Source organism: Phacochoerus africanus, chromosome 1, assembly GCF_016906955.1.
Source record: "Phacochoerus africanus isolate WHEZ1 chromosome 1, ROS_Pafr_v1, whole genome shotgun sequence".
NCBI classification, from domain to species: Eukaryota; Metazoa; Chordata; class Mammalia; order Artiodactyla; family Suidae; genus Phacochoerus; species Phacochoerus africanus.
Window position 1 is genome coordinate 139,864,969 of NC_062544.1, and position 27,418 is coordinate 139,892,386.

The 27,418-nt window shown below is 39.9% G+C and overlaps 1 protein-coding gene across 4 annotated transcripts in view; it reads left to right on the forward strand.

Moving 5' to 3' along the window:
• The window catches only part of CNTN4 (contactin 4), a 985,539-nt gene that overhangs the window by 950,358 nt on the left and 7,763 nt on the right, over positions 1 to 27,418 (forward strand). For 3 of the 4 annotated variants that reach the window (XM_047779322.1, XM_047779332.1, XM_047779340.1), the window contains 9 exons: positions 4,045 to 4,220; positions 8,666 to 8,786; positions 12,821 to 12,979; positions 15,329 to 15,478; positions 17,343 to 17,413; positions 18,024 to 18,258; positions 20,738 to 20,850; positions 21,624 to 21,810; positions 22,251 to 22,363. In XM_047779322.1, the coding sequence (XP_047635278.1) occupies positions 4,045 to 4,220; positions 8,666 to 8,786; positions 12,821 to 12,979; positions 15,329 to 15,478; positions 17,343 to 17,413; positions 18,024 to 18,258; positions 20,738 to 20,850; positions 21,624 to 21,810; positions 22,251 to 22,363 (1,325 nt within the window). The remainder of the gene's footprint in view (positions 1 to 4,044; positions 4,221 to 8,665; positions 8,787 to 12,820; positions 12,980 to 15,328; positions 15,479 to 17,342; positions 17,414 to 18,023; positions 18,259 to 20,737; positions 20,851 to 21,623; positions 21,811 to 22,250; positions 22,364 to 27,418) is intronic. The other variant, XM_047779348.1, reaches the window with a different exon arrangement.

Below are 27,418 nucleotides of genomic sequence, written 5' to 3' on the forward strand. Positions count from 1 at the left end.
ATCATTAAATGGTTAATAATTAAATCTCTCTCTCATGGGCATTATGATCTTTAGAACAAAGCTCTTAGTTTACTTTCTGACTCTTCTGTATTATAGAAAACACTAATAAAGCATAAAAGAAATTTTGTTTTTTGCTCTAGGATAGTTAAACACTTGGTATATATGTTTTTTTTTTTAACACATCAATCCTCTGGAGTTCCTAATTTCTCATTCTCCATGGGATGCACCAGCCACAAGCTGGAAAATTTAGGGGTGTTGTTGGTCCTGTTTATTGTTGCTATTTAATTACATCCAAATCCAGACATCAATTCACATCTTGAGTTCTAATTGCCTTTGAGAGTTCTATGCACAGAACAATAGCTGGAGTGACTCTTCAGAACAGAAGTTGTAAATATAGGTTCTTCCTGATCTTGATGAATTAAAACCAAAGGAGAGGAGACAGTTTTGTTTTGAATAAGCCATCTGTTTATTTGTGTATAGTGTTTGTATTCAAATTTAAGGAAATTAATCAGGTAAAAAGCATCAGGATTCACAAAACACAGAAAACAGGGGTACCGAACAAGCATACGATTTGAGAAAACCAAGTAGCTAATGAGGTTTTGAACCTCTTTAGTTTAATCTTATCTAGCCCCAAGGAGACATCTCTGGTGTATGTACAGTACTTGACTTCCTTTGCATTGATCCTTGCTACTTCAGGGCTCAAAATGTGAATCGGTGACAGGAGCTAAATTAATGAATTAGCAGCTGTCAGCCCAGCCACTGGACCAGCATAGTCCCTGATTTAGGGAATGTCTCTGATCCTTGGTTAATAGGCACCCAAGATCACCTATAATAAAAATCTGTCCCAGATCCCTACCTGTGCATAAAGCGCTGAACATTTCTTTAGGAAAAAAATGTCAAATAAAAATGTGAGCCAGGACTGCAACTGACTGACTCTAGGCTTTGGGTAGGTGCCAACTCCTTGCTGCTCACCCAGGAGTTGTCAGGATATAGAGACAAGACATTTTTAAGGACTTGAGCCTAGACATTTGACTCTGTAGCCATCAGTTTGATGTGTAAGCTTATAGCTAGAGCCCACATTTTAGGCATGAAATCATCACTGCTTTTTACCTGTCTCAGGCAGTCACTTCATTACTCTTGCAGTGAAGCCCTCTGGAACCCTTTTCACCCCATGGCTTTCTTTGAATTTCTTCTGCATTTACATATCCTCAGCTGACTACACATAATCAAGAGTGCAAATTGCTATATTATGCCTTTAGACTTGTTCTCCAGATGATCTGTGAATTGATATTATGTTTTCAGCTAAAAGAAGGGAGGCAGCTTAGTACAGTAGAGAGTTCCTTAACCACTCAGAGGCATCAGTTTCCCTCATCTGTTAAAAAGGGATGATAATAGTACCTATTTGTTACAAATAAATGAAATAGTCCATGTCAAGCACGTAACACAGTGTCTGGAATGTAAGGGGCTCAGTTTGTTTTTACAAATGTGGTTATTCTCACAGGTTTTTTTTTTTATATATCTCGGGGTCCTAGGACACTGTTATTCATATGACCTGTAATGCGTGCTTGGTGAGTAGATCAACAAATGAATGAAGGTGCATTCTAAATGAAGATGAAAATCTAAATTGTGACATCAGTGGACATTTAAGGTAGAATAAAGTTGTTCATTTAAGTGAATATGTTTTATCCTATATAAATGGTTTCAGTAAAATGATTTCTTTAAAAAAAAGTAAAGTAAAATAAGGTGACATCTTGCCATGTAAAAACCATAGACATATAAAATTTTTCCTGGCCAGGCCAGGAATTGTGTGTTTTAATCTTCATTTTATAGATGAACATTTAAATTAAAAAATGATAAGTGACATGTTAAGCAAAATGGAGCTATTCCTAGATTTTTTGCTTAGCTTTATGCTAAAGTGATTTGCTCTCAACTCCTTCCCTCATTAAAAAAAATCTCAATCTGTATCTTTTCTTATGGGTCAGTTAATCAATAGAGCAGATTTTGATTATGTGATTTGCAAAGCCTCAGGTTTTTGAAATAAACAATTTCCTCTCCTGTTACCTCTTAGCCAGAAATGCCTGTTTCTTACTTCTCGTTTCATGGACATCACTCATTCAGCAGTGACACACAATCTACTTACCATGATCTTTTCCTATTTACAGAAAACAGCGAAAGTGTGCCCCTCCACTGGATTAGAATCTATTTATGGACACAGACGTTCCTTTTCTAACAGCCTGAGGTGTTTGCTTTCCACAGTTGGATAGAAGGGGAAAAACACTGCTTTAAATACTTTTTTTTAGGAGGGAATTTTAATGTGGGTTGTTGGAAAGTAACACCAATCAAAAGTCTCCTCTAAGATTCCATTACAAAATCCCCAGCTGAGATTCTGATCTAGGAGATACATTCAACAAATGTTTATATGCTGCATAGACTGTGAAACACCAATCCTGTGAATGTGGAAGAGGAGTAATCATTGCTCTTTTATTGTTTTTGTTCGCTTTTGATTTGTCCACTTTATTATGATTTGCTTGGTTTTGTTTGATTTGGTGTAGTGCAGAGAAAGATCTGGAATATGGCTGAATTCATAATTTCACTCTTTAGGCACTTATGTGATCTTTCTCTTGAACTCAGATTGCATTTCACCATTTTACTCTCTGACACCCTTTACGAAATCATACTGCAGTGAAAAACAAGAGACTACCTGTGTGTGAATGTAGTTTTAGAGTTTATAAATTTTGGCTAAGCAAGTCCATTCCATTCCCAGTTAAAACTATAATGTAAAAGGTGAATTTAAAAATAAATTCATAGTCCTTATTTTAAAGAATTAATATGAGTGAAGTAAGTCAGACAAAGGCAAGTATCATGGTATCATTTATATGTGGAATCTAAAAAATATGATACAAATGAACAAAACAGAAACAGACACACAGACATAGGAAACAATTTTACAGTTACTAAAGGGGAAGGGGGAAAGGTTAAACCAGGAGTTTAGGATTAACATATACACACTACTAGCTACAAAATAAACAAGGACCTACTATGTGGCACAGGGAACTGTATTCAATATCTTGTAATACCCTATATTGGAAAAGAAAATCAAAAAGACTATATACACATACAATATATATATATTTATATATATAAATTATATATATAAATGAATCAATGTTGTATACCTGAAACTAAAACATTGTAAATCAACTATACTTCAATAAAAAGTAAGATATGTGTGTGTGTATATATATATGTAATTTTTGTCAATGATGTTCATTACAGCATTATTTTTAATTATAACAACTTATAATAATTTGCTAAAATGTTTTTCAGTTTCAAAATGGTTGAAAGGATTAACAGCATCTTAAGCAGATTGTAAAATATGCGGATAAAGATATAAACCTATAGTAAGTAAAGAAAAAAGACAGGAAAATCATATGCGTAATGTTTACAATAACACAAAAGAAAAGACAAATGAAAAACTACAAACCCAAATTCAAGGGGAAATTGTACTAAAATGAAAACAGCGGTTTTAGCTGGACAGCCAGAGCCTAAGTAGGATTTTTTTTTGTTTGGTCCCTTCTTTTAGCTTTCCTGAAATTTCTAAATGTCCCATACTAAACATGTATCACTTTTATAATAGAAAAAAAAATTCCAACAAACTTCAAATTAACATAGATTTTTCTGTTGGCACAGCTGAAACACTGCTTTCTAGGGAGAGTGGGGAGATCTAAAAACCTTTTTAAAAAGGCAGTTTCAGAGCTGGCTGCTGGAAGTAGACCCTTCCCTAAGAGTCTTAGCCTCATTGCTCCCCAGCTGAGTTCCGTTGCTCTATGAAGAGTCACATAATGAATGTTTTCATCTTTTCATATTAAAACTGACCTCCTGGCCTGAATCTGAGCATCTCAGATGACTAAGGTTTGCTGGACACTGCTGAAGAAAAAATAAATCAAAACTATGTAGGAGTTTATCCTGCACTTGGATTCTACATAGGATTTCCACACATGTTCACAGGCTTTGTTGTTGTTTTCTTTTGCTCTCCCTCTTCAGATCCAACAAGGGTAATGGTACCCCCTTCCAGTATGGATGTCACTGTTGGAGAAAGTATCGTCCTGCCATGCCAGGTAACCCATGATCACTCATTAGCCATCGTGTTCACTTGGTCATTTAATGGACACCTGATTGACTTCGACAAGGATGGGGACCACTTTGAAAGAGTCGGAGGGGTAAGTATCAATATCAGACCATCTGCAAGAAATGCAGTCTGCAGCTAAATTTCTCAAAACGGACTCAATCAACTTGTTGAGACTCATTCGAAAGCACCTATAAAGTTATTCTTTGATCATTCTGTCCAAACACTTATTGAACCACCTATATGCCAGCCCTTTTCTTAATCCTCATAATCCGTAACCCTATAGTATGCATGAGAAAACTGAGGCTCATGGGAGTTATATGGCTTACTTGACATCATCGCTACTCAATTGCCGAACTCAGCTTTAAACTGCAAATCCCAAGCTCTCTGCCCCATACTGTACACTATGTCATTGCACCTGATGAAGAAAATAGCTTAAGGACGGTTTACTCCTACCCTTTAAGGCTGCAGACTAAATTCCCTTTGGCTCTTGTAGAAAATTCATTATTGTGATGTTAGGGCTCTTTCTTGAATCTGAAATTCTGATCAGATTGCTTATTATCTCCAGATGATTTGAATTCTAGTGGTTGAATTTTCAAAATGCCCGACTTTCCATAAAAATACATCACCTCATTGAACTCACACCAAGAGGAGATTCACTGTGGAAACAGTTTTAATCTATTGCAGTCGTTCTCAGAATTTTTTCTACCCTATAGACGCCTACATTACCATTAGTAATATTCACTCTGGTTGCCATTCTCACAGAGGGATCCAGCCAAAGGCAGCAGAATATAAACCAGAGGCTATGTTGAAAACTCCTCCCATTCCCCCATGCTACCACAGGAATCTGATTTTCCTACCTCATCTTACCCCACACCCTTTATGTTGACAATAAATACACTGCAGCTTACAAATTATCCGTATGATATGTTGAGGAGCTTTGTTCCCTTCAAATAGAGTTTTTCCTTTTATTTTCATTCTTGCTGCCTTTTTCAAAGTGCCTCTCCATTGAATTACAAAACACCGAAAGTGATTTGTGTAACTATTTTCTCAGTTTTCCCAAGAATCATCTATGACTGGTACCATTTTAGATGCATGAGAGAGAAGTTCATTTATTATATCAGTGGATGACTTGAATCATTACTGATTCTCTCTTGGAACCCTAGTTGAGAAAGGCTGGACAAGATTGCTGTTATTAACCATTCTGGACCACTTTGATATGGTTCAGCCTAATAATCTTGACTAAGTAAGAGTGATATCAGCTACTTCAGAAAGCATGGGGGATATTAAATATCTTCAAGTCTAGAGGAGCACATCACCCAGAGCCTATCCTAAGAGAAGCAGGTGAGAAACTTTAATGTATTCATTAATGGAAGGATAACATTAACTCTATTAACATGAGAGTATACATTGAGAAAACTTCATAAATCAAGCTCCTAAGTTAAGCAGAATATTGTTTTCATACTAAAACCAGTGTCTTGGGCAGGAGAGAGAATAAAAAATATTGTTTCTCAGAAAGGCACAGACACCAACCGATAAGAATAGGTGCCTGGGAGATCAAAATCGATGTCCTACCAGTCAGACAGATATGGATTCTATGCTGGACTGGCTGAGGCACAGGTGGAGGAGACCCTCCTAAGGCAGTCTGGAACTAATGACCACCTTTTGTAAAGACTTCTATCCTTCTCTCCCTCTCACTAGCCTTTCTCATGGCAAGAGTCTCTCTCTTCCATGATACCAATGCTGGCACCAATTAACCCTTGCTAAAGAGTAAGTGCAAAGTTTGCGAGGACACTGCAGTTGAGAGAGCTAAGTGCATTAGCCATCAGGATCATTCATGTGTATAGAGTTAGGAGTGGACAATAGAAGAGGTCAGGAAGCAATGCTAGTTTCTACTTTCTGGGTCAGTATGGTGGAAAAGATGCTTGGTAGAACCAACCTATGGCAGTGTTTGAAAAAAGTTATTATTTCATTGTCCTCTGATCACATCTGAGTGGTCAGTAACAGAACAGACCAAAGTGCTATTTTGTTCTCGTTGGTAGGAACATACATGTAAATCTCAGTAAATTGTTTGGTCTGGATAACTTTGAAGGTAAGGAGAAAGTTGTTGTGGTCCCCTTCTCTGAGACTCTTACCTCAATTCTGACTTTATTTTTTGTTTCACTTTTACTTTAAAAGCACAAATTTGGTCAAAATGTATCAATAAGGAGAGCACACACTAAACCACAGAGTCACAAAAGCCTGCTAATGGGTTGCTGTGTTCTGAAATCTCCAGGCTACAATTAGTTTCTTTGACCTTCAAGCCCTAGGAGAATTAAAAAAAAATATATATATATATATATATATATATATATATATTGAGATAGGGTAGACATTCCCTTTTTTCCCTGATTTTGTGTGTGTGTGTGTGTTTTTTTGGTTTGTTTTTGTTTTGCTTTTTAGGGTCACACCCGTGCCATGTGGAAGTTCCCAGGCTAGGGGTCAAATCAGAGCAGTAGCCAGAGCAATGCCAGATCCAAGCTGTATCTGCAACCCACACCACAGGTTACGGCAACGCTGGATCACCAAACCACTGAGTGAGGCCAGGGATAGAACCCACATCCTCAGAGATACTACCCGGGTTCGTTTCTGCTGTGCCACAATGGGAACTCATGACAGTCCCTTTAAACACTGATGACTTCCCACCTTTCCTGTACACATGCCCTTGTGAGGCATATTTTTTTTTTTTTTTTGCTTAAGCCTATATTTAAAGTCCAAACACATGAAATGTCTTGGGTAAAGAAGTGTTAATAATAATGATGATAATGATACCTTATATTTGCAAAGTGCCTATTCATTTATCAAGTATTTTCATATATATCAGCTCTTTAATCCTCATAGAATCTCTGTGAAATATGGTAGCAATTACCCTCTTTTACCAGCAGTGATAAGACTTGATTAGTAAATAGTGGAATCTGGATCAGACCCCAAGTATTATAAATAAAAAAGCTTTCAGGTTTTTTTTTTTTTTAATCACAGCTCTTCTGGAATTTATGTAATATCTTTGACATAATTATTTCACAAAGAAAATCGATCGTGGTCGTCAATAATACTAATTTAAATTTACCCTATGCTTCAATTTCCAGGATTTTAGGTACACAAACAATTTCATTTGAGTCCCACATGCTAGCACAGTAGGCAGTACCTCAACTAAGACCCAGGGAGATTAAGCGATTTATAGGATGTCACACAGCAGGGATCAGCCCCAGACAACTCAGTGCCAACACTTCGGCCACCTCTTGACCTTTGCCTTTTCTCTAATCCTATTTACACCTATTGGCAATTTCATGTCTTTGATTGCCCTGGATAAATATGTCATATGTAGTACTGAAACCAAGGGAAAAAAACCAAGTACATAATTCATTTAGAATGAGACTCTTTCCAGATGATAGTACAGTGTTCTAGAAGGGAATAGGGACTGGACCCTGACTGTGAGGGCTCACGTCCTGACTCTGCCCTTGACTAGCCAAGTGACTCTAAGTCAGTCATATAACCTCGTTGTACTTGAGTTTCCTCATCTGTCAGGTAAGGATAACAAGAGAACCTACTTCACAAGACCTGGGAGTATTCAGTGCAGTATAGGCCTGCCAGATATTACACACCATTAAGTGTCATCCAATTTTTTTGTCATTTGGAAGAATAACAAGGCCAAAATAACTTACGTTATCTAGTCATCCATCAAGGATTAGAAATAAGCAGTTTCCTGAATCTGATCCCTAGGGTGTTTTCTTGCTCAAGTATCTATTCTCCAGGCTTTTGCTTAACAGAGCTATGAAACTAACTCCAAGGTATAGCAGTGTTCTTCGGTTAAAATGCCAGCTTTGTGATCATTTGTGGACACATCTCCTCAAATTTACTAGAAGTGCTGTGCTGGTATATGGTGCTGAAATATTTCTAGGGCACATAGGCATCCATACTAGGATATAATTAGTCCTATTCATCTGCTAATCAAACATACATTTGGCGTTGGAAAACAAATTAACTGTTCCACACTAGGTGATACAAGATTTCCTTGGAGAGTCTGGTCCTCATAATTCTTTAATTCAAACCTGGGAGCAATCAAAATGCTGGCTATAAGACAGGGTTGTGCAGGAAAACGCAGATGCCTCCAAATGTGGGCTTGCATCCACTTTCCAATTGCAGAGTTTTGAAGTATTGGAGTGACGGCCAAGGTTGTAGACTGAGGGCATGTTTGAAGAAACCCACGGGACTAGAGAAGCCACTTTACATAAGTTTTTGTGCTTCCATCGTGGGTGGCAGGCTGCTCCAGAGCCACAGAGAAGGCAGACAGCTGAGGTCTTGTTCGAGGTGTGTTCTGAAGATGTTGCTGTTCTTATCTCTCAGGCAGCCTCACACATTTTTAATAGGCCACGGCTTGCATTGCTAACGTTTTCATCAGCCGGTGTAAAATAAATCCATTAGTCACAGTGTCCTTCATGTGATAATGATATTTAGAGCTCATTAAAAAGTAATTGTAGCCACTTTCCCCTCCTTTATCAGCAGGACTCAGCTGGTGATTTGATGATCCGAAACATCCAGCTGAAGCATGCTGGGAAATACGTCTGCATGGTCCAAACAAGTGTAGACAAGCTGTCGGCGGCTGCTGACCTGATTGTCAGAGGTATGGGACTTTGGGATTTGGATCTTAAAATATTTTTGTAATGTCTACTTTTGCACAAAGTTCTAGAAACATCAGTGGTTTAGAATTATGGGGGAAGGTCAATAGAAGGTAAACACTGTGGGGTTCCTGTTGTGGCACAGTGATAATGAACTCGACTAGTATCCATGAAGACATGGGTTCAATCCCTGGCCTCACTCAATGGGTTGAGGATCCAGCATTGCCATAAGCTCTGGTGTAGGTCATAGCCATGGCTCGGATCCCGAGTTGCTGTGGCTGTGGCTTAGGCCAGCAGCTGTAGCTCTGATTCGACCCCTTGCCTGGGAACCTCAATATGCAGTGGGTGTGAGGCCCTAAAAAGAAAGAAAGTAAACATTGTAAACAGTGGCTAAGAGTCTACAGAAGTTTTGCGTGCACCTGTTTCTCATAGGGGATCAGAAGGCACAGAGCAAATCCAGTTACTCTCTACTGAAAATAACTCCTGGGCCCTGATTTATGGGGTTGGAGTTTATGTGACCTTCTAGAATAACTTTAGAGGCAGAAAAGCAACTAGGTTCAAGAGGTACCAAACGGTGCCTTTCGCTGTTTCATCTGGACTGAACCAAATTAGTCTTATAGAGTCACTGATGTTAAGATGATGTAAGAGTGGCTTAAGTCAGGTTGTCACCAGTTTTTCTCAGTTTTTTCCTTTTCAAGTTAATAGTTCTGTCCAGTTGCTAAAACATGGCTTTAGAGGGAAATACTTCCTGACTGCCTGGGAGGTAGTAAATAAGCAGGAACTGATGTTAAAAAAACTCACCAGCTATAATGAAAAAAATAAAAAAATAAAAATCATTATATACATATATTAAAAAAAACCTGACATTTGTGAGATTCTCTGGAGTATGACTGATGTGGCCTAAATGCATCCTCATGGCTGCAAAAAGCTGACCTGAGCCCCATCAGACCAATGTGTAAAGGAACAGTAATTGGCTAGTTCTTTTGTGGCACAGTGGGTTAAGGAACCAGCATTGTCACTGAATCAGCTTCGGTCACTGTTGTGGCGTGGGTTTGATCCCTGGCCTAGGAACTTCCACATGCTGAGGACATGGCCAAAAAATAAAAATTAAAAAAAAAAAAAAAGAACAGTAAGTGGACTTTCAAGAAATGTTTTCTAACTAAAATTCAGATCTCTGGGAACCCATGTACCTATCACAATCGAACTCAGGGGGTTTCTAAGGTTAAATGTAAAGCCAAACCCCAGCATCTAAATGATCTTGTGGCCAGCATCTCCTTCCTTCGAACCCTCACTACTAGTGTTTGAGACTCTCTGGCTATCAGAATTTTGAGTGCAAGAAAATAGAAATCCATGCGATATCTGATTTGGAGGCAAGGTGAATCTGAGTGCACAGAGATAAAGATATTATTGGAAGCAACAAAAATGTTGCTACATCCTCCGGGTATAACATGAGAGGGGAGGTGTGTGGGAGTTAGCAACTCAAACTGATTGTCAAGAGAGGTCAGAGAAAAATAGCTTTTCCATTGCGTCTACCTTGGTTCCCATTTTTAAATGGCCTTAAAAACCTTTTCTGTAATGATATGGATAAGGGCCAGATAAGGGAAAAAACTTCCAACCTGGGTAGAGCTACCCATAGAATAACTTATGGGAACGTGTTTATTTCTATTTTAAGATACACCAGAGCTGGTCTGCCTCTTCCCTTGGGGACAAAAGAATTCTGTTGCTGAAAATATAGCCTCTATTTAATTAGGATAATGTTCTGATCAGCAGTTTAAACACCAATAAATTAGACTAATAAATATTTAAATCAGTAATACTTGAATTTCTTAAATGATAGTGTACACTTCATTTCACAGAAAATAACATTAAATACCAACAGGAATTTGCAAACGCAGTCTAAAAGAAAATCTTGCCTAATCGGTTAATAAGGCCCATAAATTAATATACCATTTTCAACCATAATCTTTCATTTTATCTCCCTCTAGTTCTGTCCTTGCAGCTTTTCTGCATATTGGAGAGAGGAGGCAGAAAGGCACTTCACTGCCCTGGAAGAGATTTTTGTATTTGAAACGAGTAAAGCTTGGAGTCTCAGCTCAGGCTTCCTTGATTCTCTGCTATCTACTTTATTTCATCTACTGCACCCAAATGGCAGCTAGAAAGGCCACCATTCCCTGAGAAAAAGGAAGGGACACTGGTCTAACACCTGCATTCCCTCTGCTCTTGCCTGTGACAAACACTTCTAAGAGCCCCAGACCATGTGAACATTTTGCTCAGAGGATAAACATTTGCTCTTTTTGTCATTTTGAAAGAGAGACCCAACTTCCCTAAAACAAAGTTGGTAAACATTCTGTAAGGTTGAATCTACACTTGGGTGGGGAGGGCAGCGAGAACATAGCTAACAGCAAACAGCACTGGGAAAGTACCATCTTCTCTCCACTGGCCACGTTCATGCCACTGCTTCATTTCCTTCTTCCTATTTGCCAACAGTGGGCTCAGACCTCCCTATCAATTTAATTCATTGAGGAGTTTAGAGAGGGACACTTTTCTCTTTGTGTTACTTTGCTTTTAAAGGCCATGAGAGGAGCATATATTTAAAAAAAAAAAAAAAAAAAAAAGGTGGCGGGGGTGGGGAGGAGACCCAGGATGAGAAAACTGGTGAGGAAAAAAGAAAGATTATCTTGTCTTCTGGACTTTATCTGGTTAATAAAAGTCCAAAGACCAAAGGTTAACTCATCTCTTTCTTGATGGCATTAGACTGACGTGCTGAAATGTCACTCTGGAAAATTAATCAGTTCCAGAAAAAGATTTCCAGACCTTTGCTACAGGAGTAGGAGGGAGTGGATAAATTTAGTCTCACCTGTGGGCCTATTTAAAAAAAAAAAATGATTTTTATAAAAGGAAAGAGAAATTTAGGGCATCACTGAAAGGGTGTAGACGTGAATCTCAGAACAAAGTGTTACTTCTGGAAATTGCCATTAACTTTTCACCACTCTGTGGAAATTCTCTTTCTTCCCTGCCTCTTTGCCAAGGCCCCATAGTATGTTGGCAGAACATTTGATTGCTGTCCTAGGAAGACCTCCTTGCCCCTGGCTAAGGGACATGAGGTTTGTCATTATGTCTCCCTCACACTCACCTTCTTGGCCAAGGTGGTCCCTTGTTAGAAGTGCCTTTAACTCTCTGCTAAGAGCTTTGCATGTTGGAATCTAGGAGAACTTGGGGGTCTTTGCTCTGGCTTTGTTGATATTTTGTGTTTGTCTGCCAGCTAGTCTCCATCCCCCTCTTTATGCTTTCCAAGCCTTCTTTTAAAACTGATTTCCTCCCATTTCAATGGTCTTAAATACAATGGCAGAAACAATGTACATACAGAGGATAAGTAGAAAAATAGAGGTATGACTTACAGAAACTTTAGACTCCAACCCGATTTTGAAATTGCTTTGAAGCAAACCACAGTCTTGGGACTCTTAAGCACAAGTCACTTTCACAGCAGTTCCCTTCACAGGAATTCATGCTTGCATTGGATGAGGGATGTGGCATGGGGTCACTGATTGCATTCTAGTGCTGCTGAAATGTGTGGAGCAACACTGACCCCCGCAGTTCTAAAGTCATTTTTGCTCATTATCAGGACTAGAAATGACCATTTCCAAAAGACTTTAATCTTCATTTATTACCACCACATCCCCAGATGGCAGTGTCAAACCCATAATAGGCACCTATAAATATATGAGGAATGGATTAATGAATATGGGCCCTGGTGGTACCCCAATATTCTCTCTTGAAATCTAGAATAAATATTCTTTTGTAATTCTTTGTGTACAATTACTTTCTTCTATTACCTATTAGTTATTCCTATTATTATCTGGAAAGAAGGGGCTGGACCATGTCTCACTCATCTCTGTATTTTTAGAACCTAGAAAAAATCCAGACACATAATAGGTATTCAAAAAGGAATTGACAAGTGATGAATCTGTAGGACAATGTGGTCACTTCCTTGGACATTTGAATGTATTATTCCACTTCTGAGGGTCTTGCTCTTTCTCAGGTCCTCCAGGGCCCCCAGAGGCTGTGACCATAGATGAAATTACAGATACCACCGCTCAGCTCTCCTGGAGACCCGGGCCTGACAACCACAGCCCCATCACCATGTATGTCATTCAAGCCAGGACTCCATTCTCCGTGGGCTGGCAAGCAGTCAATACAGGTACCATGTTGGCTGCCTGATATTGGATTCTCATGGGGGGCCCCTGAAACAGCAGAACAGACACAGCTCTGGGGCAGAGCCAAGGGGCATCATTCAGACACAGCTACAGATGAGACTGCCCTCAACCAAATATACTATCATTTATTTAATAGTTTTCTTTCTATTGATTCATGTTTGATTGTTTAATTGGTTCTAAGCTATAATGTCTGAAATGATAGTAGGTCTGTTGTGTTGGTGATATTTTTTCTTAACATGTATTTTAAAATACATCAGTTGAAGTTTGTAGTGTGGCTTAGCGGGTTAAGAACCCAACATAGTGTCTGTGAGAATGCAGGTGTGATCCCTGGCTATGCTCAAGTGGGTTAAAGAGCTGGCATTGCTGCAAGCTGTGGCATAGGTTGTAGATTGCAGCTTGGATCCAGCATTGCTGTGGCTGTGGTGGAGGCCTGTAGCTGCAGTTCTGGTTTGACCCCTAGCCCTGGAACGGCCTATGTCACAGGTGCAGCCATAAAAATAAATGAATAAATAAATAAATAAATAAATAAACAGTTATAAAAATAAAATGCCTCATCTATCTGTGCATTACCCAGACTCATCTGTGTGCCACTAGTGGTACACTTTGGGGAACAGTGGATTATATTACTCTACAATCATGATCGTTGTAAAGTTTATTTATTGCGTTCAAGAAACTAACATCTAAGGACTGCATGGAGTCTCTTGATTTGCTGCCCATTTTTTTAGATGGATAAATTTGGACATGAAAAGGCATGAGATTTTATTAAATTAAAAAATAGTTGAGTTGGCCATACCACCTCTGCTCCTGTCAGTATCTCCATGTTGACGCATTTCATTATTTTATTTAGGTTTTATTTGAGGAAAAAATAGACAAATAAGTAGTTATTGCAAGCAAGTTACACACTCCTCTAGCTTTTCCATGTTAGCTTATCAAAGCTGAGAAGTGGGTTTCTGTGTTTTCAGCTGAATCATTGACTTTCTTCTGAGTCACAGGAGTGTTTTAGAACGAAAGGATAGGAAAAATCCAGAAGTTAAGGAGATAGGAATTCTAGTCCTCACTCTGCTAATCAGCAGATTTCTGCACATCTTCATTTACCTCTTCTGTTAAATGGGTATAGTAAGAATGGTGTATGACCCAATACAGAGATTATTATAAAAATAATTACTTAAAAAAATAAAATGCTGTGTAAATATAATGAAGAAAAAGAGGAGGATTAAGATGCTGTTGCTGCTGATGGTTTACAAAAGAAAACAGCTTAAATGTGCTGAGCTCTTACTATGTGCTACATGCTTTGCTAAGTGATATTCTTGAATTTTCTCAGCTGTACTGAGGATAGATATTGTTGTCAGCCTGATGTTATAGTGAGGACACCAAGGCATGAAAATGTTAGGCAACTTTCCCATGTTGTTTGGCTAGTAAGTGTGGATTCAGGATTAGAATCCAGGTTGTCTGACTCCAAAACCCACACTCTTCACCTTTGGAGGGTAGGACTATGTAAGTCTGCCCCTGAGGAGGCTGGAAGCCATTGAAGCCTAATCACAGGGGCCTCCGCTTTGTCACAGGGGATGTCCCTTCACATCTCCTTGGCCCCAAGGGAAATCTTTATAGTAATCAAATCAAAACTAAAAAGGTTGTGCAGTGAACACAGAAGCAAAGTCCAGAGCTCCATGGCGTGTGGCCTCAAGCAATGGGCCATATCCTCTTCTGAAGGAGGCCTTTCCCAGACTCTGCTGGATGAATACTGTCAAATTCTCTCCTTTTTGTGTTCTTCATGGGCCAGCTCTTTTAGGTTTTCAGACTCTTTCTTTGATGTGTTAATACAGTTCATTGATAGTAGTTTTATGGATTTGTAACATTATTACCCTATTGTTATAATCAGTGATAAGAGCTTGGGCCATGTAGTCAAAGGTACAAATCCAGTGTGACCTTGGTGAGTCACTTGACCTTTCTGTGGTATATTCCCCTCCTCTATAAAAATTAAAAGGTTAGTTTTACCTCATTCATAGGAGAGTTGTAAGAATTAAAGAATGTGTCCAGCCCTATTCTGTAAATGATGAAAATCATATGAGGTGATAACAACAGTTACTAGAGTCAAGTAGCTTTGGGCCTTGAAGGAGTATCTTTTGTGCTGTCATCTGCTGGTGTCTGGTTGGAGTCTATTCATTTGGCATAGAGAGTTCTAGGATGACCTCCCTGCAAGGCTGTTTATGCAGCTAACCTTCAGACCAGTAGCAATGCCCTGAACACAGTAATGGTAGTGATTATGGATAGAAGTTCCTATCTCTCTAACATGAATTCCTATGAAACATCACCACCTTTCTGATGTTTTTCAGTCCCAGAAATCATTGATGGGAAGACATTCACAGCAACTGTGGTGGGTTTGAACCCTTGGGTGGAATATGAGTTCCGCACAGTCGCAGCCAACGTGATTGGGATTGGGGAGCCTAGCCGGCCCTCTGAGAAGCGGAGGACAGAAGAGGCCCGTGAGTAGCACCCAGAACCCAGAGGGTCTGTTTCAACAGCTTTTGTTCCTTGGGGAATGGCTTTGACTCTCTCCCTGCCATCAGCCTGAATGAGGCTCTGTATTAGCACACCCTTCCTTGGAAGGACTGTCATCATCAGAAATCAGGCCAGTAGATGCTCAGTTTAACCACCAGGGCATCACTTTTTTGTTGTTTTTATTTTTATGTTTCTAAATTTTTTATTGAAATATAGTTGATGTACGGTATAAGTTATAGGTATGCACTCTGATGATTCATAAGTTTTAAGGGTTAGACTCCATTTATAGGTCATTATAAAATATTGGCTATATTCCCTGTGTTGTACAGTATATCCTTGTGCTTATTTTGTACATAATAGTTTGTGCCTCTTACTCCCCTGCCCATATATTTCCCCTCCTTTTCCTTCTCCACTCCTTACTGGTACCACCTGTTTGGTTTGTTCTCTCTATCTCTGAGTCCCAGCAGTGAGTTTTCATCCAGAGTTATGTTCTTCCTCTTCACTGGGTTCCCTGGTACAGGGAGAGACTCTCTGCTTAGTTCCCTCAAACGCCACATCTTTCTTCATTGGCTGTTTTGCCACCAAGACCTTCCTACCAGAGTTGCTACTTTTTTAAAATGCATACCCACACTTCAGAGGAAATCACCCCCCAAAATCACTAGTGAGAAAGAATAACTTCTTCAGAAATGTTCAGTAAGATGTTCTTAGGGTTTAAACCCTCCCCCAAAGCTAAGGTTAAGAACATCCTGCTAATTCATACCACCCCAGTTGGCAATTTATTATCAGCTTCTGTGAACATAGCTTGAGTGAGCACAGGGAGACAACAACATATGACATAAATTTTATCTGCCTCTTTTGTACTTTTACTTCTCCCATGAAGAGGGGAGGGCCAGGTGTGGGTCTCTCTAGACTTCCCAGCTGCCAAAAGGCCAAATGTTCATTGAAGGAAGAGTAAGATTCCAGAGCAAATGGGAACTCTGACCCTACTCTTGAACAAAAAATCACTTGGATCTATTTCTTTGGCTTTATCCAAGGGGACATACTCAGTCACCAAATCTGTGCCTCAATCAGATATTTTAAGATTCTGTCTAGAGTTCTTCATTTACATGAGGATGATATAGCTAATCCCCATGCTTTTTCTCCCCTCCAGAATTATAATTTAATTAATTCCTCAGAAATCCTGAGGAGGAAGCTAGCATAATTTCCCCTCTTTTACAGAGAAAACTGGGGATCAAAGAGTTTAAGCACAGTGAGCCAGGGATCAACCTCTGTCCACCACTTCCTTCAACACCCAGCTCAAAACTCACCTTCCTCTGAGAAGCCACTAGCCCAGCCCTGCTCTGAGCAGCCTGCTACTTGAGAACACCACTGCACTTCTCCATTCTGTCTGTGCCCTACTGTTGTTGATTGTGACACCGCTGTGTAATCATTCTGCATGTGCTCCCTCCCTCCGCCTAGATTGTAAGCTCTGCAAGGGCAGAGTATGTATTGTCTCTCCTTTGTGTCCTGCCATGTGGTTAATAAACACCTACCCAAGTATTAGAACCAGAACCTCTGTCCTTTCCTCATCCCCCTGAATCTTGGTCTCTAGGGATGGAGCTGAAACATCGTTCAGTCATGTCAGATAAGGTGTACTTTATTGAATGGGAAACAGGTAATAACAATTTCCTTGGTACCTTTCAATTTCTCAAGCTGATGCTTCAGGCTCCTTAGCCATACCATTTCTGATCCCAGAAGTCAAAGTTGCATGCATCAGAGTGTTTGTGAGTCACCTCAGCCAGGCAACCTTCCTGGCCCTCATGGGCCTTTGCCACCTGACACGACCTGTTTTTTTTGTCTCCTGAACAGTCCCTGAAGTCACCCCAGCTAACGTCAGTGGTGGTGGAGGCAGCAAATCTGAACTGGTTATAACCTGGGAGGTAAATGAATCATGGAAGAAAAGGAGCGTACATTAGTCTAGGCTATTTTATTATTTGCCTCTGTGTTAAATATACCTGGGAAGTTTTCTCCTCTGTTTTTAACAGCTAAAATCCATTTGAGAGCAAACACTTCCTCTCATAACATTAATGGGCAGCTGGAAAAGAGGGTGCTTTCCCATCAGTTGTTTGGTTGTAATTTACTTCACCACAGGAAAAAGCAATCATGACGGGGAAGACAAAACAAGAAAAAAGAACATATGTAATATATATGTGGCACAGGAATAAGATTCATATTAGATGGTACATGTTGGAAATGTTAAGTTTTAGATCAACTGTCCAGGGTCTTTCACAGCCCTTTCCAACATTTTCAGAGCTAGGTCTCCTCCATCAGGAATCCAGGCTCTCTACTGCAGGTATCCCTTGATTTTTAACCCTGCTCCAATCCCCCCTCAATATCTAAGGCAGACTAGTGGTGAGGCCCAAATTGATGACTCTTGACAATAAGACAGGTGGGGAAGAATGTAGAGAAGAGGTGAGTGGTGGGATAAAACAGTGTAGGATTTGAATCCAACTACTGCAATCACTGAAGACCTCCTGCCTTCCTTCCCAGACGGTTCCCGAGGAATTACAGAATGGCAGAGGCTTTGGTTATGTGGTGGCCTTCCGGCCCTATGGCAAAATGATCTGGATGCTGACCGTGCTGGCCTCTGCTGACGCCTCCAGATACGTGTTCAGGAATGAGAGTGTGCGTCCCTTCTCTCCCTTTGAGGTTAAAGTGGGTGTCTACAACAACAAAGGAGAAGGCCCTTTCAGTCCCACCACGGTGGTATATTCTGCAGAAGAAGGTATGGCTGGCTTATGCTGCCTAGATGTCTGCTATTTCTTCAATGCTGAAATATTGATTTTAAGACATACAATCGATTTAGCACTTTGTCCATAAATCGAAGGCATAGCCTGATTCAGGAAAAGTGTAATGTGGAAAGTCTTGCATTATTTACCACCAATCTCTTAGAAAGACAGCAACTGCACAGTGTATACAAACAAATGGTCATCCATTCATTCCATTGCCGAGGACCAAAATCACCAGTACCATGCAAGATATCTATTTACATATTATATTACTTTTCAACAGAATTGTATCTTATTATACACCTTTATTTCAATATCAAAATATAATGTGCATTTCTCTCACCACTTTTCTTCTTCTTCTTTTTTTTTTGTATTTTTGCCATTTCTTGGGCCACTCCTGTGGCATATGGCAGTTCCCAGGCTAGGAGTTGAATTGGAGCTGTAGCCGCTGGCCTACTCGGGATCTGAGCCGCATCTGCAACCTACACCACAGCTCACAGCAACGTCGGATCCTTAACCCACTGAGCAAGGCCAGGGATCGAACCCACAACCTCATGGTTCCTAGTCGGATTCGTTAACCACTGCGCCACGACGGGAACTCCCATCCACTTTTCTTCTTATCATCATATGGTATTCATAAATTATTCCATTATTAAAGGAAAGAGTAAGTCATAAAGCAGTGACATCCACAAAGTTATCATATTCACAAGTTCTCACTCAGTTTTACTGCCTCTATGCTATCCTGCTCTCAAAATGCCCTTCACATGGTCTTCATCACCGCTGGATTTCACCTTCATTGTTTCAGAGGTGATATTCTGAATGAACCCACAGTAAAATATTTGAAAATTAAGTGATTGATTTAGAGTAAGTGAAGGTACAGTAAGTTGTCCCACCCCCACCCCCGATAGAGAAGTCAGCCCCTTAGACTCAGTGGCCTCCATGGTCCAGCTCCTGCCTCTCTTTTCTGCCTCACTCCTGCCGTTCGTCCCTGCATATTCCACACTCCAACCACAGCCAAAGGACTTGCAATCATCTCAATAAGCTTGAGCCCCTAGCACATGCTTCCACTTCTCTTAATGTTCCCTGTCCTACCCACCTTGTAATTTCATGGTCATCCTTCAAAATTCACCTCAAACAACCAAGGCCTTCTCATTTCACAGGCCAGCTGAGGGAGGTGCTTCTCTTTTCCCTTGTATCTTAACATTCCTCTGTTATAATTCTTATCTCAATGTATTATAAATTTTGAATTTTAGTTTGATATACTCTTTAAGGTTACTTTCTTGAGTGCCAGCTATTATTTTTTACTTTTGTGTTGCCAGTGTCTAAATATGTATGATACACAGACCTTTAACAAATCCTAAATGAAGTAACACATACATAGAATCATAAAAATAGACAAAACCTTAGTGGTCTCCATGTCCTACATTTTCTGGAATGTCATGTGCATCCCAGAGGGAGTACCCAAGTTAACTGTAAATGGTACTAGATGAACTTTTAAGAATAAATAATTGTAATAGTTATATACAGATTTGAATTATGTCAGAAAAAGTACAGCTATCAAATCAAAACCGGGATTTCATGAATATTATTGTCCATGACATGCCTAGGTTTTTCTTTAGGAAAGACCATTGAAAGGTAAATCTTTTTTTTAACTTTTTTTAATGACTATACCCACCATATGGAAGTTCCTGGGCTAGGGGTTGAATCGGAGCTGCAGCTGCAGGCCTGTGCCAAAGCTACAGTAACTCGGGATCCAAGCTGTATCTGCAACCTGTACTGCAGCTAACAGCAGAGCCATATCCTTAACCCACTGAGTGAGGCCAGGGACTGAACCCACATCCTCACAGAGACAGTGTTGGGTTATCAACCCACTGAGCCACAATGGGAACTCCAAAAAAAATCTTACCATATAAAAAGGGCAAAAATCTGGCAAAAATAACTGAAATTTGGTGGACAGTCTTGGTCCAGACTCTACTGTGCAGGTGAGGATGCTAAGGCCCAGAAATCATAAAGACTTGTACAAGACCACATAGGGGAATGTTCAGAACTGAACTGTTGTCTGGCACTTCTGAAATACAGTCATGTCAGTTGACTCTCCTTTTTTCTTTCTCTCCCATTTTCATAACCAGTGACTGGAACAGTGACCTGTGACAGATGCTAATTAAGAATGATGTATGTTAAATAAATGGCTGACAGTGAGAACTTGTTGCTTAAACTTAAGTGCCCTGGTTACCTTGCTTCTACCTGCTCCCAAAATTAGAAGCCAAAGACTTTGAACAAGTCTCTTCATCACCATCTCCATCACCACCCCCCTCCAAACTGTTAATCATGGCTCATCTATAAAATGAGTGTTTGGGTCATAATCATTAAGGACTCTTCTATAATCAAGGATTCTTTGCACTTCTAATGCCAGTTTCTCAATGTCTATTCTGATACAGCTGATTGAGTAATACATTTTTCCATATACATCTGCAGAACCCAGCAAGCCACCAGCCAGCATTTTCGCCAGAAGTCTTTCTGCAACAGACATTGAAGTTTTCTGGGCCTCCCCCATGGAGAAGAATAGAGGACGGATACAAGGGTATGAGGTAAGCAAGAGATAGGTGCCTTGGTTTTGGGAAAGGGTCCCTACCTCTCACTAAGAACCTTCTAGACATATTCTGATGAAGAAAAGACCTAGAGTCCCATTTAAAGGCATTTGTGTTAGAGAATAGTGATTTCTTAGAGGAGCATGCATGGAAGAACTGAGCATTCTGCTATGAGAGGACCCCTCTCTGTGGCATTCTCCAAAGACATCTGTCAAAATACATGGAGGTGTAAGCATGTACAAGACAGCAGAATTAGCTCTGGCTACTGATACACCCAGGATCATTTTGGCTCACAACAAGGTAGGGGAAAGAGGAGACGTAGCTAACAATGGCTGTGCCCATTTACTGTCTCACTATGAAGCAAGAACAAAGCGGGGTGTTGGGGGGGGCGTTTTTGTTTTTTGTTTTTTGTTTTTTGTTTTTTTGTCTTTTTAGGGCCACACCCATAGCATATGAAAGTTCCCAGCTCCAATTGGAGCTGCAGCTGCCGGTCTACGCTACAGCCACAGCAACACCAGATCTGACTGCCTTTGTGACTTACCCCAGAGCTCATGGCAACACCAGAGCCTTAACTCACTGAGTGAGACGGAGAAGCCTTTTTTATTGTGGACAATTTCTCAGTAAATCCAAAGCTCTTGGTCCTGAAAGCTTTGCTTGTACTTGCTATACAGAAAATTAACTCTGTCATCAGAATCTTGTATTTAAGAAAAAAAAATCACCTGATAACATTGGAAATATCCAAGGTCTTCCCTTTTGTTTTCCCCCCACCTCAGGTTAAGTATTGGAGACACGAAGACAAGGAAGAAAATGCTAGGAAAATACGAACAGTAGGAAATCAGACCTCAACAAAGATCACCAACTTGAAAGGCAGCGCTCTGTATCATTTAGCTGTCAAGGCCTATAATTCTGCTGGGACAGGCCCTTCCAGTGCCACGGTCAACGTGACAACCAGAAAACCACGTGAGAACACCCTTGCTCAGAAATATTTTAGGAATTCATTAAACATACTCCAAATTCTGTTCCTATTCCTCCCTCCCTGTGATCATTTGCATACTAATTGGTATCATTATGGAGATTCAGATTTACCTTAGCATTTTAACTGAACCTTTCTGAATACCATGCAAAATTCATTGCTCCAGACGACAGAAAGATAAATGTTTTCTCCCCACTGGGGAAGGGCTACTTCTTTTAGCTATAAACGTTAGGCGACCAACTGAATCTTTTTCCATTTGCGCTGCCGTATCTCGTCAGATTTTAGTGACCTTGAAGACACATATTAGTGCAATAGCCCGTTAAATTGCCTCTACTCTCGAATTCTCAAACATCTAGGAAGGAGATATTCCTCAGAATCCATTGAGACTTAATAATCTGTGACTTCGTATATCTTAATTTTTTTATAGCGCCAAGTCAACCCCCTGGAAACATCATATGGAATTCATCGGACTCCAAAATTATCCTGAATTGGGATCAAGTGAAGGCCCTGGATAATGAGTCGGAAGTAAAAGGATACAAAGTGGGTAATTTCTTTTTTGCAAAAGCACCTAATCCTGCTGTTAGTGGGGACAGACTGTTCACATGAGTCTTATGAACCTTCTTCTCATCTCCCCTGATGATGGTCTCAGAGCCTTTTTCCAAATCTCTACTGAAGAGTGGTTTAGTCTGAGTTTTATAAATGGCCCGTGACAGCTGGCCACGATTTAGAGAATCACCTAAATTCTGGGCTTAGGCAGAGTCAATCAGAAATAGTAAAAGACCCTGTGGTCGGGTCACCAAAAAATCATGAAGAACCACGATTTTAACATTTCCCGTGTCTGCTTTGTTTTGTTCTAGTTTTAATTAGATGTTTAAATCAACAGTAGTGACTTCTCAGCATTACTCAGGGTCAGTCTTTTTTGTCCACATTCCTATTGTTAGGGACATTTATATAGATACAAAGAAGCCAGGATTTTTTTAGGAAATTCATTTGCCTGATCCCATAAATGTTAGCCTGACTTTAAAGTATGTCACCCTGGTCCCACAATTAAAAGGCATTATAAATATCTTTTTTAATTTTACTGTTAAACAACATTTGAGGCAATGCAACACGGGACCAAGCAGAACCAGTCTGCAGGATGAATTAAGCCTGCAGACTGCCAGGTTGTGGCATTTTTGCACGGAGGTATTGCGAGTAGCATTTTGACAGTGCTGGCAGGCATGAGTTACAGAAAGCAGGGCTATTGGAGAGTGCTTAGTAAAGTCAGGGCTGGGGTGGGAAGTTGAGAGTTGGTGGTAGAGCTTTGGGTGATATGTTAGTGAGGGATTCAGAAACCCTCCCTGCTATGGACAATTTTCCTTCATCTATGTGGCACCATGATTTGTGTTCTGCCAGCAGAGAAATATTCCTTGAGAACTCATCTGCAGACCTTTTTAAAATCAAACTTTTCTGGAAGGGTCTTCTAGAGTAGAGCAAAACCCATCAAGTTTTGGTCCTTTAATCACAATATGATTTTAGGTAAATCATTTAACCCCTCTGGGACTCATTTCTCTGTTACTGAAGGAGAAATCTTCTAGTATCTCCATTGTTCTCTGAACCTTTGCATCCCTCTTCCAACTCTCTGGGGCTGCCTCCTCTTACATCCACATCCTTAACCAACCACTCATCTTTGGGGCCTGAGATCAGAAGCCCTCCCCAATGGCCAGAGCTCTCTCTGTTTGTCAGATCTTGAAAAGTCCTTTCCATATCCTTGGGTAATTGTAATTGGCTGATGACTTACTGTGAATCCCCAGACTGCGGGCCCCAAGAGCAGTGTTCCTGAATCATCACCCTGACTTCTCCAGCCAAGGGTACATTCACCACGGTGTTAGAAGGGAGCCCTCATTTCCAGAACTCCTAAATCATTAGTCTCTTAGTGAGATATCATGGTAAGGAGTTCATCATATCAGTTTTATACAGGACAGGAGAAATATGGGCTTGGGAAGGATGGAGTATGGAATGAGGAAAGAGTAGACTCAAACGAAGCAAAGAAAGCAAACAGGAGTGCAGAAAGCCCTTGCAATATTGGATTCTGGTCCAGGCTAACACTGTGAGGACTTTGATCACAACAGGAAAGAGATGCACATGTGATCTGACCAAATTAATTTAACCAAACCAAGGGAGAGGATTAAAAAAAAACAAAAAACAAAAAAACAGGAACGTCTTTTCCCTGCTCCTGGTGTTGCTCAGTAGAATAGACAGGAAAAAAACACACAAAAAAAAATGTAGAAAGTTTCAGCTCATGTTGAAGCTTGTGCTGAAATAAAATGGAAAGGCAGGGAGCTACCTAAAGTATTTCAGGGACCCAGGAAAAATGTTAGCTGAGCAAGAGATCCTGGGATAAGATTCAGCCAAAGCCCTTCATTTTACAGATGTGAAAACCAAAGGCCATCAAGGAAAGTAACTTGGAGGACCCTCAGCTCTCATGGGGTGGGGATCCATAGGCAAGCAGAAGTTTGCTTCAGTGAACTGAGCCTGAAAGATGATAGTCATTTTTAGAAGAAAAATTGGGAAATGAGTATCATTGAGTTGCCACTTCTTCGTCTTCCTGCCCCCATTCAGAAACTCTCACAGGAGCTTGTCTTGGTAGTACATTGCTAAGAAGGCCCTTCATATATATATATATATAATTTTTAACTCAGCAGACACTTTTGCAGACATCTAGGAGATTCACTTGAGTCACACAGAATTGGGTGGGTGTGGCAGGATAAAACAGTGCAAGACCAAGATGGAGGCATTCGCCTACCAGAAGAGCTTCATGTAGGATTGGAGAAATATTTTATTTCATAGAACTGGAATAAAACATTGGAACAAGTTATATCTGAACAAGACAGAATCTTTCCAGGTAAAAGCAGCAGGTCAGATGATATAAGCAATTACTGGGGCGTAAAAAGACCCCAAATGTATATATTTAATATATTCATCACAAGGGCTCAATCACAGACTTAATTTAAAAAACAGAAACAAAAAATGACACCACAGGTTAAGATACAGAATCCTATCAAGAAATCAAGGAAAGGACAGATAGAAGAAACTAAAAATACAACACAAGGAGAGTCATGGATTTAGGCATTTTCCCCCAAATATGGTTTTTCATATTGATTCATTATATTTTATAGATCTACAGTATATCTATAAAAAATCCAGTGGCACCTCCGAGTTGGGTATTTCATGCCTTAGGAAGCATCTCTGATGGGAGGGTATCAAGTGTGTGAAATGTTGCAGAAACCACATGTGCTAATAGTAGAAGAAAGAGAAGGAGTAATACAGTTACCCCAGGTGGAAGTGAAGGGCCCTTTCTGGGTTCTTCTTGATTTCCAGTTCGTTTCAATTCCTTCCTTTCTCTTGAGGGCTGGGACTGGTGGAACCACACTCTCTGCACATCCCCATTTAGATTCCCAAGGAATCTCTCCATAACTGGTTAGAGATATTGAAATGCTACATATACAATGTAAATTTAGGGATAGAGAGTTTTTTTTTTAAATTATATATATATATTTTTTACCTAAATCGTTTAGATTTGTGAGATTTCTGCTTGGGTAAACAGTCTCAAAAAGAAGTTGGCTTTAGAAGGTTTAAGGCCAAAAATATTCTTTCAGCACAAATTGTCAAAGTACTTTATGACACTTGAGCTAAAAAGAGAATGTCTAGTTTCAGTATCACAAACTAAACTGTCTACAGAGCCAGGTAGGTTTACATAAATGGATCAAGTTAAATTAATCCTTTTAGCAAATACTGTCAATATAAGTGCCAAACACTGTTCAAATTCGTTTTACCTTTATAATAGTCCATGAAGTAGGTATAGTTATTAGGCTCAGTTTTATAGATAAAGAACTCATGGCACAGAGTTTAGTAACTTGGTATTCTTCACATAGCTGGTATTTTTCACTGATTTATTGAGATACAATTTATATATAACATTGTGAAGGCTTAGGCATACAATATGATGATCTGATATATTTATAGATGACAAAATGAGCATTTGCTAACCCATCATATAATTACTATTTCTTGTTTGTGGAGAGGAAACGTTTTATATATCTACTGTCTTAGCAACATTCAAGACTATGTTACAGTGTTATTAACACAGCTAGTATGTTGAAGACCTGGGATCTGAATACAGACACTGTGGATTCATAGTCCCTTCTTTTAGCCACTTATGCCTGCCAGCAATAAACAAATAGATCAAGTGGTAAGAAAGTGCTACCAAGATAAATAACTCAGAGTGAGGTGAATAGACAGTGCCGTGGGATAGACAGGAGAGATATTATATTAAATAAAGCCCAGGAAAAGCCTCTTTTAAGGTGTGAAATTTTAGTTGGGCCATGAAAAAAAGGAAGAGTAAGATAGGCAGCTTTGTGGGAAAGAGTGTTCTGAGAGTAGTAAATAGGATGTGCAAAGATCCTGAAGTAGGCACATGCCATTGTGATTCAATGGGAAGAGTTGGAGACTGTTGACAAGCTACAGAGTCTGTGTTTATACAGAATAGACAGTAACGTCTCGGCTCCAGCCACTTGTTGTCAGACAGGAATGTAGACTGGTATACCTACTGTATAGGTATAATTTTTAGTAGAACTCACAATTATATCATGTATAGTTTTTCTTGCTTTTTATTTATTTGTTGTTGTTGTTGTTGTTGTTGTCTTTTTTAATGCTGCACCTGCAGAATATGGAAGTTCCCAGGCTAGGAGTCGAATTGGAGGTGCACCTGCTGGCCTACACCACAGGCACAGCATTGCCAGATCCAAGCCATGTCTGTGACCTACACCATAGCTCACAGCAATGCCAGATCCTTAACCCACTGAGTGGGGCCAGGGATCGAACCTGAATCCTTATGGATACTAGTCAGGTTTGTTACCACTGAGCCACAACAGCAACTCCATTTCTTTGTTTTTAAATGTTGGTATCTAAAAAAAAAAAAAAAGGAAACCCACTAAGGGCCCAGTAATTAAAGTATGCAGACCAAGTATGCCCACTAGCTTTCTACTGTATAATTCCTTTCTTTTGTAGTCATGAAGACAGAAAACGGAGAGGAGAAGCAATTTGCCCATAGTCACACAGATGGTGGCCAACCTGGTCTTAGTTAAGAATATAGGCTGTGAACCCGGACTGCCTGGGTTTGAATGCTAGGTTCCCCACTTATTGACCATGAGAATCTGGGAGAATTGCTGAACATCTTCAGGTCTAAGATTCCTTGTCTTTAAAATCAGAATAATAGTCATGCCTACCTAGAGGTAATCTGTGTTAGCATGTAGAATATACAGTGTGAACACGTAAGCATGCCCATGATGTTGGATGCTATGAACATTATTCTTACAAATTCATTCTTTCTCCTTGACTTCCACCCTGGATTATACGAAATGCAAGTGTAGTCTTTCAGTCAATCAGCTGAACCAGGAGTTTGATGTAAATAAAGGTTTTACAAGCCTTTATTTAGGTGCCACTGCCGTCCCCAGTGTTACAAGACTGATAAACAGTGCTGATAAAAAGGGCGTTTTTTTTCCTGGAAGTGTTTCTTTTGGATTTATATTGGAAACGTTGAATTCTCTGTGCTCT